This window comes from Rhinolophus sinicus, linkage group LG01, assembly GCF_036562045.2.
Source record: "Rhinolophus sinicus isolate RSC01 linkage group LG01, ASM3656204v1, whole genome shotgun sequence".
Taxonomy (NCBI): Eukaryota; Metazoa; Chordata; class Mammalia; order Chiroptera; family Rhinolophidae; genus Rhinolophus; species Rhinolophus sinicus.
In genome coordinates, this window is record NC_133751.1 from 182864463 (window position 1) to 182877176 (window position 12714).

Here is a 12714-nt window from a genome sequence, read left to right on the forward strand (position 1 = left end):
ACTGAAATGTTTCTGAGTGGGCAAGTTACATGATCACAGCTACGATTACCACCAGTGTGGAAGATGGACTGAGAAGTTGAGGGCAGAGAGATTAGAGCCAGCAGAAAGGATGTCCCAGTGTGTCCCTGGTCCCCAGGTTACATTGCCATCTTTCTGCTCTGTTTCTCTCAGTAGGTCTCTGGCTGCCTGACAGCTACCATGTTACCAAATGACTGGGGGAAGGGGTAATTGCAGGGGGACAATGCTGGCTGCCTTTGTTCTTCATGCCTCTGTACTCTGGGCATCTTAGCAGATTGCTGCTTCAAGCCTCATTCTCAGGGACATGTAGCACTGTTACAGAACCACCTCCATTTTATACTAGTCCCTGGGGCAGAGCTTGAATCAAGTTCTTGCCTAGTATGTTCATCAAGGTTCTCCAGAGAAATAGAACCAATGGAGAGTGAGGTGGCAAGCTGCAGTCTTACGAGAGCCGATGATGTAGTTCCAGTCTTCAGGCCAGGACCCAGGAAGAGCTGATATTTAGTTTGAGTTCAAGGGCAGGAAAAAGCTGATGTCCCAGTTTGAAGACCGTCAGGCAAGAAGAATTCTTTTCTACTCAGAGGAAGGTCAGCCTTTTTGTTCTTTTCAGGCCTTTCAACTGATTGGATGAGGCCCACCCATATTAGGGACTGCAATCTGCTTTACTTTGTCTACTGATTTAAATGTTAATCTCATCCCCACCGAAATCTAAAAAAAAAACACAGAATAATGTGTGACCAAATATGTGGGTACCCCATGCCCCAGGCAGGTTGACACATGAAAGTTCACCATCAAACCTGGCTTGTGGGCAAGTCAACAAAGCACGTTCTTTTACCAGCAGCATTTTTCAAAGACAGAGACTTTTTTCTTGTTCCAGAAATCAGGGACATGTAGGGTCCACTTTTTACCAAATATCTCACTATAATAAATACATGGTAGAATTTATGATGTATATAATAATAATTCTGTACTTATTCTCATTTTGCATTTATAAATCACTGCTTGAATATGCACCATCTTATGTAATCTTTATACTTCTCCAATAAAGGTATTCTTATCCCCACTTTATAGATTTAAAAACCAAGACTTACAGAAGTTGAGCATTTTTCCCAAGTTTACACAGCCTTAGGAGCCATAATTGAAAGCATTCAGCATTTCTCAATGAACCGTACTCTTAACCAGGATGCTCCCTAATGCTTTTTACATATTAGTTAACATCGTCATTAATGATGAGCATTCAATGACATAACATACATAATGCTTAGCACAATGTGTGATGCATGAATAGTTCTCAACCAACCTTATTTGTTATAAGTTGTAGTAATATTCAGGATACATGACTATATTTTTATATACAATAGATTGAAAATGTATACATTTTTAGTGGGTGGAAAAACCAGGTTTCAGACCTAGTCTTTTGCTCTCAAGGGTTTCCATTATGATACAGATACAAAGAGTATTTTCTCCCTCCACTGTGTATAAATGGTGAGTAGATATACTGCAGCTCATGATTTTTTAAATAATTTTGTCACTAAGGCAAATGTTTAAATCACCATGTAATCCAGAGCATTTATTATAGAGTCTTGTTTACAAAAAAGGGTGTCATAAAAGAAATAGCTTTGTTAATCTTCCACAAATCACAAGTAATGAATATGTTTCAGCCTGTCCTAGGTTGGAAAAGGTAGTCAAGATGCATGGACTTGCCAGGGGTTGCCAGCAGGTCAGCAGCATAAAAACATATTAGCAGGCTTAGTTTGTACAGGCTGCATTAGCTCTCATACGAATCTTTCAGTTCCATATGAGGATGTATTTATTTCAAGGTTTGCTTATGTGTTGGTGAAAATTGAGTCTGAGAGATGAACTGAAACCAAACCAAGCACTGAACAGTTCTGCCTCCAGTTTACAACAGCTGCATTTGTTCTTTGTTTATAGAGCCTTTGCCTCCCAGTGACGGATGGGGCGAGAGTGAAGTCCCACCTTCTCCACCACCACATCCCATTCTGGAATTGGGCCTTGAAGATTACAGCCACAGGTATTGATAAAATGATACATCATAAATGTTCCTTGTTATGGTTTTCAGGGAAAACCCAGAAACCTTATTTTATCTCTATTTGTTTCCAGAATGGAAAGCTCATATAATTCCTTTCCAGTCAAAGCTTCTCATAGCTAATAACTTAGGTTGTTCGTGTTTTGCTTCCTGAAATTTGTTAAGATTCATCATATATTATAAAACATTTAAGAAAATTATTGATTTTTTTTTTTTTTTTGCAGTGAAAAACTAGAACAGTGGGACTCAAAGAAAGTTATATGGGAAGGTATAAAACAAAACTGAGAAGACATAAAGCTTAGGTTTTTTTTTCTTCATTTGTAATTGGCAAGCCCTAAAGGTATTTTAAAAATAGCTGTTCCAAGAAAGTTAATGGAATCTCAAAAGTTAAAGCAACACCATATATAATCTAAAATATTGAAAAGAATGCCCAATATTATATCCATTCTGTAATACAAACCAAAAAAAAAAAAATCAATATTTTTTTAGAATCACACAAGCATGAGAGAGAGAGAGAGATTTACTAAGCATACACACTATTTGACTAGTGGAATTCATAGATTTTGTTCTTCTGATGACTTGTAAAAATCATTAAATTGCCCCTTTGCTATTTTCTATATTTATTATGGCTGTTAAAAAACTGTGCATTTTATTCCATTCTATGTCCCATGATAATCCTGTGAAATTTTTTTTATTTTTCTTGCAGCAGTGCTGGTGTTATTCCTATTATACTTTTCATTACAATCTGCTAAAAAATAAAGCAACACAACAACAGTATAGTTAACTTTATTAGCTAGAAGCTTACCTATAGTTATCCCTGGTTTCTACATTTTTGAAGTCAGCTATCTTACACAAACACAATTTCACAAACTAAACTCATACTCATAATAATGTTCTCAGTCAGTATCTCTGGGAGCTTCTTGAAAGAAAATCTGGACATATTTAATTTTGTTCATTCATTTCCATTGCCTGCCTCAATCCTGAATCAAAAATCACAGATTGGTGGCATTTTAAACTCCATTGAAAAAACAATTTTATGTATCCCACTTTAGTGTTTATCCTGTGTACATGTGCAAAACTGTTGGGACAGTGCAAAGATGAATCAGATATAAACCCTACCCTCAAGAAGATGGTAGGCTAGTCGGTAAAAGTGAGAACTAGAACACAAGGTACAAAGTAATCTTTACCAGAAGGTATAGGTAAAATTCTCTGGTCATCTGAGGCAGAGGAGAATGCTTCCAGATAAAGGAGCAGGGGAAAACATTATGGGAAAAATGGCATTTGAACTGAACCTTAAAATACGAATAGAAGAGGGGCATGAGGTAAGCCCAGGAAGGAAGGGGATTTCAAGGAGAGGGAAGGGTAGAAGGAATAGCATGGCGCTGGGGAAGTAAGTTGATTTGTGCAATTTGTAGCATGGCTGATTGGCCAGATGATAAGCCAGGAGTGCAAGGATAAGAAATACAGATTTTATTAATTAGGTAGTAAAATCTTATTGTAGGGTTTCAGCAGACTGTAGTAAGATACGACCCAGATTTCAGGTGGTGTGTCACATGGATTAGGTCATCTCCCTGGATGCCAAAGGCTCTTTGGATCCCTTCTGAGGCATTTACAGGGAAAGGTCCTAGGACTTGTGCTGAGGAGGATGGGGAGAGGCTTTCAGGTGAGAAACCTTCAGGTGAGAGAGGTAGTTCAGAGAAGTCACAGAGATAAAATTACTCAGAATCAGCAACCGCCTTTTTGGCAGTTTCTATGTCTCCACAGATTTTTCCCCCCTTCCCTTTTCAGTAAAGCTCTTGCCACCATGATCTGGAAAATCAGCTTATGTTGGCCCTCGCTGTTGTAAATCTTTATTACATGATTTGAAACAATAATTTCTTCCTTGCTCCCCCTCTTTTTCCCTGAAACCGTGTGTTTAGGTTTCTGTTCTTACTGCTTTACTGGAACTGCTCTCTTAAACATCAGCAGTAATCTCCTTTCAATCAAAAGTATGTCATTTTCTGAGACTTGATTCTTCTTTTCTGTTCCACAGTATGTGATTATTAAGTCATTCATTCACTCACTCATCCACTCAGAAGTATTTACGGAACTCTGAGCTAAGGCACTGCAGAAGGTACTCACATGGATTGGAAAGCCTCCCTGCCCTCAAGGAATGCAGTCTCCTCTTGGAGAGACAGACACACAGATAGTTAGGAAGCAGCCTGCTGAGCATTAGATACAGAGTGCTATTGGAGCCCAGAGGAATGGGCCACTAACTCTGCCTGCAGGTATGATGGAAGGCTTTACAGGAGCAGTGTTTAAATGGTTGCTTGAAGAGTAGAGAGGCACTCACTAGGCAGAGAAAGGGTGGGAAGGGCATTTAGGTTAGGAAAACCAAGTGATGGGCAAGGGAAATGCGGTATGTGCAGTGTGGCTGAAGCAAGCATGTGGTGTCTGGGGGAAGAATCAATGGGAAGGACATTGTCTGTCATGCTCCGTGAGTGCAAGCTTCTCCGGAGAGCAGTGGAGAAGCACTGAAGGGTTTCAAGCCTGGGTGACAATATCAAGTTGAGCGAGTTCCGTTGTGGAGGATGAGTGGATGGAGGAAGCCATAGACAAGGTCCCAGACTGGGGACTGGCAAGAGAAGAGAAGGCCTTGAATGAAGAGAGGAGTAGCATGGCTGGAGACGAAGGCACAGGGCCAAAAACATTTTTGAGATGGAAGGAACAAATCTAAAGCTCTGAAACTCTCTCCCTCCTGGGATCCTGTGACCTGCTCCATCCTGCAAGCTGCTGCGTTGCCTAGGTGACCAGCAGCAGTGGGGTTTGGATGTGTGAAACTTGGGGTGGAGGAAGAATTGGAAGGGATCCAAAATGGCTGAGCAAAAGATGCTGGGAGGCTCGCCTATTTAAAAAAAAAAACAAAAAAACAAACAAACAAACAAAAAAAAACCCAAAATAGTTAAAAGCCCTCTAAAAAGGAAAAGTGGTGCTTTAAGGTAGAGCCAGTCTGTGAAGGAGAAAACTGTATTGTATGAGAAATGAAAACCAAATTTCATCAAACTTGATGCCTATGCTTTGAACCAAAATGAAATCAGGAATTTACTGAACTTTTTTGTACTATTATATCAGTGATTATTAGACAAAAGTTTAGAAAATGTTTGTCTAAATAAAAAGTAAATAAATATAAAGGAAATATATTTTCTACTATGATATCGCAGGAACAGTTTTGGGCAAATTAACAGCAGACAGAATATTATTGAATTTTATATACAGTTTAGATAATAATTTGTTATTCTCTACGTGTTCATATTTCCCTGTCTCTTGGTTCTCTCTTGTTTCTCATATTTCTGTCCCTCGTTTCTCTCTCTCTCTCTCTCTCTCTCTCTCTCTCTCACACACACACACACACACACACACAAACACACACACACACACACAACCTATATCTACTCTCACTCGTAGTAGCCGATTGTGGAAGCCTATTCACCTACACCTGAGACTTGAGACATAATATTTTTGGCATGCCCCTTAAAACCTTCCTCCCCTGCTTTTATTTCAGACAGTTCTTGAACATTCATGGCTGGGTCTTATACGTCTTTCACATTCCTGATTTGTCACCACATTCAGGATACCGGTATACGTTTCATGCTACCCTTATTTATTCATTATGCAGCATCATTTGACATCGAGTATCATTTCAGTTTGATGGATTCCCTGGTTGTTCATGCTGAAAACACAGCCTTTATCTAAGACATGCCTTTGGCCTGCTGTCAACTCCCAGCTTCCCACAGTATCCATCCTCTGCAGCCCACTCAGCCATGAGCACAAGCTAAGTCCCTTCAAAATTAGAATATGTCATATTGTATAGTTAATCATTGTGTCACTCTCTCACTTCAAAAACTTTCAATATGTAGCATAAAATTGCAAACTGTTTTACTAGTCTAACTTAAAACATGTCTAAAATATTTCCACATTAACTAATTCAATACTATACTCATTATTTAAGTGCATTATATGCTTGCATTGGTTTTAATCCCACGTCTCATATTACACTCACTGCCCTTCTTAAATATCTCCCAATCTGGTATCAGCCGTTTTTGGCTCATTTCCATTTTGTACCCTTGCAAGAGGGATCCTTCTATTAAAGGTTTTCAAAGTGTACCCTGGGTCATATTCAAAGTAATGGTAGCAGATGTATGTGTCACTATGATTAACTTAATGAACATATTCAGGTATACAGATGGAGAAAGAGATATAGAGATGATAGATATACATATCCGTATGTATATGAATATTTGTTACATGTATATGTACAAAGCAGCTTTTTATTTCTTTGATCATCCTTGATTATATCTTAACAGCTCTACAAAAAAATTTGCTTTGCTCAGGCAGATTCTTACTTAGTGTTATTGCATTAAGTGGCATTGCCACCTTGGGATTTATTTATTTATTTGTTTCTTTGTTTCTTTTTTTAAATGGAAATTGGGATGATTGTCTCCCAGCTGTCTGAGGAAACTTGAGTTCTTATTCTTAACTTGCCAGTTAATACCTAGGTTGGTAAAGTAATCTAAAACAATGAAGTGGATTAACAAGCGTGTTACTCAGTAGGGTAGATTCCCATAGTCTGCCTTGAGCCGGGGACTTTAAATGCAGTATGACCTAAGCTTTAATGAGGAATATACATGTTGGTCCTAAACCTCCTCCCTGAAGGCTTTCATTATAACATATGGCATCAGTTTTCATTGACTCTTTGGTTTTCCTTTATTTCATGGTACACGCCATGCTATTGAAACAAAAAGCATTATAACCTAAGATGTCAGCAGCATAAGAGAGAGAGCAAATCTGCATCAATAGGGAAAGGTTTGATTTCTTTGGCGTCAGGGTCAGCAATAAAATGGCTCGTCACCATTTTAGCCAAAGTTCCTGTGGCTCTGGGAAAAGTTCAAGAAGCCACAGTTCTTGTCCTGGCTTTGCCACAGACCAGCTGCGTGTGTGACCTTGGAACATCAGCATTCTCTTATCAGGCCCCAGTGTCTTATCTCTAAGATGAAGAGCTAGATGAGGTGACCTTTCATGCCTCTGGCTCTTAAAGTCTCTGATGCTATGAAGGCCATGAGTCTTTGTGACACTACAACCACATCATCACAAGAGATCAAAGGATGAAAAAGTAGGTGCAAAAAAAGGTCAGCTAACACCTTTAAAGGCAAGTGCTTCTAAACATCAAGGCTCAGGGGGAGGCTTGTATTCACAGTAGCAGCTCAGAATTCGTCTTTAAAATGGGCTGAAACAATCAGAGCATTGCTATCATGCTAGGCCAGTGTCAACAGCCTAGTGGGTCATGGATTTTTGTTCACAGTGGGCATATTTTGCCGTCACTAGATACCACATTTAATCCACTTCATCGTCAGTGGCTTTATCTATTTAGAATGTAGCCAGACAGCATGAAAGAAGTCCCTCCTGACCCCCCAAAAAACCTTCATAATTCTAAAGAGTACTTTCAACTTCTTGAGAAATTGTCATGCAAACATGTATAATTTTTTTCCCTGGAGAGAGCCTCAGGCCCTTATTCAAAGACCACTCCAACCTACAATAATAAAGAAAAGGATTAATAGCTCACTTCTTGAGCTCTTGTGCACTAGGCACTATTGTCAGTATTTAACACATATTAATGTAGTTAATTCTTCCAGCAGCTTTATAAACTAAGTTTTATTACTGTGCACCCTGGCATCTCACTGTCCAGCCCAAGGCTCTAACCATCACACAGCATTATGCTTCTCCATAGGAGGAGAGAAGGGCCCCTAGTAACAGGCCTACTGAGAGGCTGAAAAACCAGAGAAAGCAAAGAAACTGGTAAAAGCCTAGGTAACTCCAACATCAGAAACTTATGGTTGTTTGGGAAGGAAAAGCAGATCTACTTGTTTCCTAAATGCTTCTGCAGAACCTACCCTGTGCCGCACACTATTCTCCTTACGCTACAAATCTTAACCCATTTTATCTCTTAACAGCCTTATGAGGCAGGGAGCATCACTATACCCATTTTATACATAAGGAATTTGAAGCACATAGAGGTTCAGTAATTTGCTCAGGCCCCACAGCTACCTAGTAAGTAGCAGAGCCAGGATTTAGAACTGGTCAGACCTGCTCTGGCATCTGTGCTCTTGAGCGCTGTGCTATGCTGTCTACCACAGATATGTCTTTAATCTACTTACTATATTACAAAAACAGAGGTTCATTCATTCATTTAGCAATATTATTATAGCTACATATTAATATTAATATTTCCACAAGGCAATATTAAATATCCACGACGAGTTTCAAGAAAAGATTACACCTATTTTGGTATATTTGGTTAAGAAACCAAGATCCCCTGTACATTTTAGAAGGGCTCTCATTCATAATTTTTTTTTCTTGGGGGGTGGGGGATTGTTGTATTATTTACAGTGTCAAATCCCAATTGTTTGAAAAACTCAGCATCAGTACTTTCAAATTGACCAAGGGTACTTGATTTGAATTTTCACTGCATTTAAGATTCAGATAAAGTTATGTTGAAACGAGCCATCATATTTACTTTCTAAACATACAAGAGTACCAAGGGAGAAGGTGGCTGTAATTTAATTTATTAAAAACACATAAATATAATTTATTTCCAGAACAAAAAATAAGGCATCATCTGTAATTCCCTTATATAATCCTCTCCATCCTCAAGCAAAATAAATACAATATTCAGCAGAGATAACATTCTTTGAGATTGACTGCAAGTACTAGGAAGCCTATAATGGACATTTGATGTATCTAGTGTCTAAATTGTCAACTGTGCTTTTCCTGTTATTCCCTTTTGGTATTATTGATGAGCAGACTATTTGCTCAGCATTAACATTCGTTTTAGAAAATAGACCCCCCAAAAAAGAAGAAAATCAAACCACTGCAGTCATCAGTCATTCAACAAGATGGTTTTCTCTAAAGGATACACCCTTTCACTTGTTTTGAAAGGAAGGGCATGCTTAGCTCACAGAACTCTCTTGACCTGCTTTTAGGCTCTGCTAATGCCTGGTGACATCCTTTGACGTGCCAGAGTGTCCCAGGCTCGCCTTACATGCTTCAAGTTATATATTGTACAGCAGGATCCCAATTAGTAGAAATCAGTGAAGAAGAAAACACAATATTAGCCAGAGAATATTTTATTTACATCGTAGAATCTGATAAAAATGTATAAAAATAGAGTGGCTACATCTCAAAAAAGAATCCTGAGAGTCAAGAATTGGTTTAAAATGCATGGTTGCGAGCTGCAAAGAGAGTGATGAGGGGCTCTTCGTTTAAACCAAAGAGAGAGAGAGAGATTACATTCTAAACCCAAATACAGCATATGGTTTCTTTCCACAGCTCTGGGGTGGATTCGGCAGTATATTTTCCAGATCAGCACATCAACTTTGGATCTGTGACACCAGCCAGGCAGCCCGAAGCTATGAATCTGAAAGCCTCAAAGAGCATGGACCTTGGTAAGTGAGGGTGAGGTGACATCCAGGTCAGCTGTCCAGCCCCAGCCCATCTATCTTCCCCAATGTCCTGTCTTTGTTTCTTCAATGGCAACCTTAGGGGCAAGGTCTGCTGAAGAACTCATCCTATCTTCCTTCCCCTCTCACACACTTAATTGTAATTACCCCTTTGAAAAGAGAGATAAATGACTTATGTTTATAAAGTGGTCCATATAAGTCAGAAAAATAGAGTTATTCCTTCCAGAGGATCTGAATGCCATAAGCATCCTTCACTCACCGGCCTTTGTGTGTGTACTCTCACTTGTACCGGCGCCTTTCCATTTCGTAGGTCCATACGTGTTGCAGGGTCTGGGAAGGTAATGTGGTTCAATGGATCTACGGGGCTTCCCATCTCTATGTGCAATGGATAGGGAGGGTACAAAGGATCCGTCTCTTTAAATGCCCGTCTCAAACTCCTGTCACACTGAGGGAAGAAGAGTTCCTGGGTGTGCCAGATTGAGGGAGTCAAGGTACCCCAAGTCTGTATGTCATTGAGGTTCTGAGCCCCACAGGGAATTTCTGGGTGACTGTTGCCTTCTAGGGCACACCAAAGACCTCGCACATGCTGTTCTCTAGGCCCTGGAACGTGAGTCCCTAGAAAATATTTCAGATACCCGAAGACATTGCTGCCCTCCCCTGGGCTCTTGGAGAGAGAACTATTAGAGAAGAGTGTGGGTGTAAAATAAATTTTCAGAGAAAAAGTCATTGCTTCCTGAATGCTGAGAGGCTAAGCTTTGCAAGTGTTTTTTTCTTGAGGCATATTACATATTTCATTAGTAGCAACAAGAAAATAGAATAATCAAAACTGCGTGTTCCACAAAACAATCTGATAAATAGCGCTTATCTGTAACTCATTTACAGGAGTTCAGAAAAATGTTCAATCATGATGAAACAAGAGAAATTGATTCTCTTTTCTATAAATTAAACAGATCACTGGAACACATTTGCTCTAATCACGTACAGTGAAAGTCAGATAGAAAACCTTAACGAGGAAGCTGTCTTAAGCACTGCTCGAAAGGGGTGTTTTCCCTAGTGTGAACCTTTGGCAAAACAAAGGAATAATGTGTGACTATGATATAGGTTATTCCTAATAATTTAAGGGGAAAATTATTTTCATAGAGTGCTTAATAAACATTTCCTGTTCTGTCTTCCCAATTTCTCTATGAAGAAGATGAATAGATAAAAATCTGCTTAATTTGAGGGAAAAATATATTACTATTTTACTCATTTAATTAAAAGAAAGTGGCCAGCAGTATGGTTCTAAAAAAGAAAAAAATAGCATCCATTTTAAGGAAGAAAAAATATCAAATCTGTGAAAAATAAAACCTGAGGCAGGTCCAGAAACAGTGTTTCTTTATATATTTTTGGTTACTGAAAACTTTGTTTTTGAGAAGTTTTCTCTTTTACATTGAAATAGCTCTTGCAAAATATGTATGTTCAGCAGTCACCCATTACATTTTATTGTACTTATACCATAAAGGCAACAACAATAATAATGTTTGTTCAGCTTACGTAATTGGGAAGCAGTCATGAGCTGTTTCCTTCAGAACAGAAGTGCCAAACTAAAAGCGTTGGCTAAAATGCACCATACAGCAGAAACGATAAAATATGCTGTAAAAACATTTTTAAAGTAACCATCAAAGTTTGATCCTTTCCAGAAAGTGTCAATTTAAAGCTCACAGTCTGGCAGAGGGCTCTTGACGGTCAATATTTTAGGACCATTCTGAACCCCTGTCTCCAGAACAATTGAGTAAACTCAATAAATGTGTTGATTATCTCAGTGAATAAACTCAGATGATACCAGAATGGTAAGCGTTGGAAGTGTCTTTCTTGTTTGATTAGGTGAAAATAATATTGTAAGTCATTTACTTTTCTAATGCATAGTACTAGGCCAATGTAAGGAATTGCTACAAAGGTCGATAACTATGCTTGTAGGAATAATCTCAACAGGATCAAAGTCCATTTTTCAAAAATTAAAGCAAAAAAACAACAACAACAAAAAAACCCTCTTGTTTATTGTGTAGTTAATTTATGTTGGATATTCCTCCTTTATAAAGTTGGTAGGAATCTTCAAAGGCTAACAGGATGTATCAGTACCTTCTTTGTTTTTGTTTGTTTCATTTTTGCTAGTGAGTCTAAGCTAGTATTTTAACTTGCATACTAATGAGTCATTGTTATATGTTCAAATTATTTTAAAGGTCAGTGGCCAGCAGCAGTATGGTGGGTTCCATTTACTTATTTTGGACACATAGGTTTCCAAACACAGATACTTCTTTAAAAAAAATAAATAAAGCCTTCTCATCCCCATCTCCTTCCCCTATTCCCCAAATACCAACATAATTTTAAAATAGTTTGCTTTGTTAAGTCCTTCTAGAAAGCACTCTACCTATTTGCTTCCACACCTATGTATATACGGCTATATCGCATGTTGTGTTCCTTCATAAAAGTTGTATGGTGTTATTTGAATGAATCTTGATTTACAATTTACTTTCACCCTTTTGATTGAATTTGGGCTTAAATGAGAGTTTTAGAGTTTTTTGTGTGTGTGTTTTGGGGGGTTTTGGGAGTCCATTTGTGTTTCTTATTCTATGATTTGCTTATGCTTATGTATATTCTTTGCCAATGTTTCCACTTGTTAATTCTTTTTCTACTTCATCTTGAGAATATTATGTATGTTGCAAATAACTTCTTGCAATCTATTATTTGTCTTTTTAATTTTGAGCATGGTATTCTTTACTATAAAAAAGATTTTTGTCTCATAGTCAGATATTTCCATCTTTTCCTTCATGATTTTTGAATTTTGTTCTTACCCCCTTTATTTTATTCTAGTACTTCTGAAGCCTTGTTTTTTGTTTTTAATGTGTGGCAATCTATTATATATATATATATATATATATATATATATATATATATATATGTATGTATATGTGTGTATATATATGTATATATGTGTGTGTGTATATATACATAATATATATACATATATGTATATATGTGTGTGTGTATATATACATAATATATATACATACATATATATATATACACACACATATATATATATAAAAGACCATGGCTGATATGCTATTTTTTTTAAGATTTTTTTTATTGGGGAAGGGGAACAGGACTTTATTGGGA

The 12714-nt window shown here is 37.9% G+C and overlaps 1 protein-coding gene across 2 annotated transcripts in view; it reads left to right on the forward strand.

Moving 5' to 3' along the window:
* The window catches only part of PARD3B (par-3 family cell polarity regulator beta), a 946787-nt gene that overhangs the window by 579026 nt on the left and 355047 nt on the right, over positions 1-12714 (forward strand). For both annotated transcript variants that reach the window (XM_019726886.2, XM_074340795.1), the window contains 2 exons: positions 1951-2050; positions 9428-9543. In XM_019726886.2, the coding sequence (XP_019582445.2) occupies positions 1951-2050; positions 9428-9543 (216 nt within the window). The remainder of the gene's footprint in view (positions 1-1950; positions 2051-9427; positions 9544-12714) is intronic.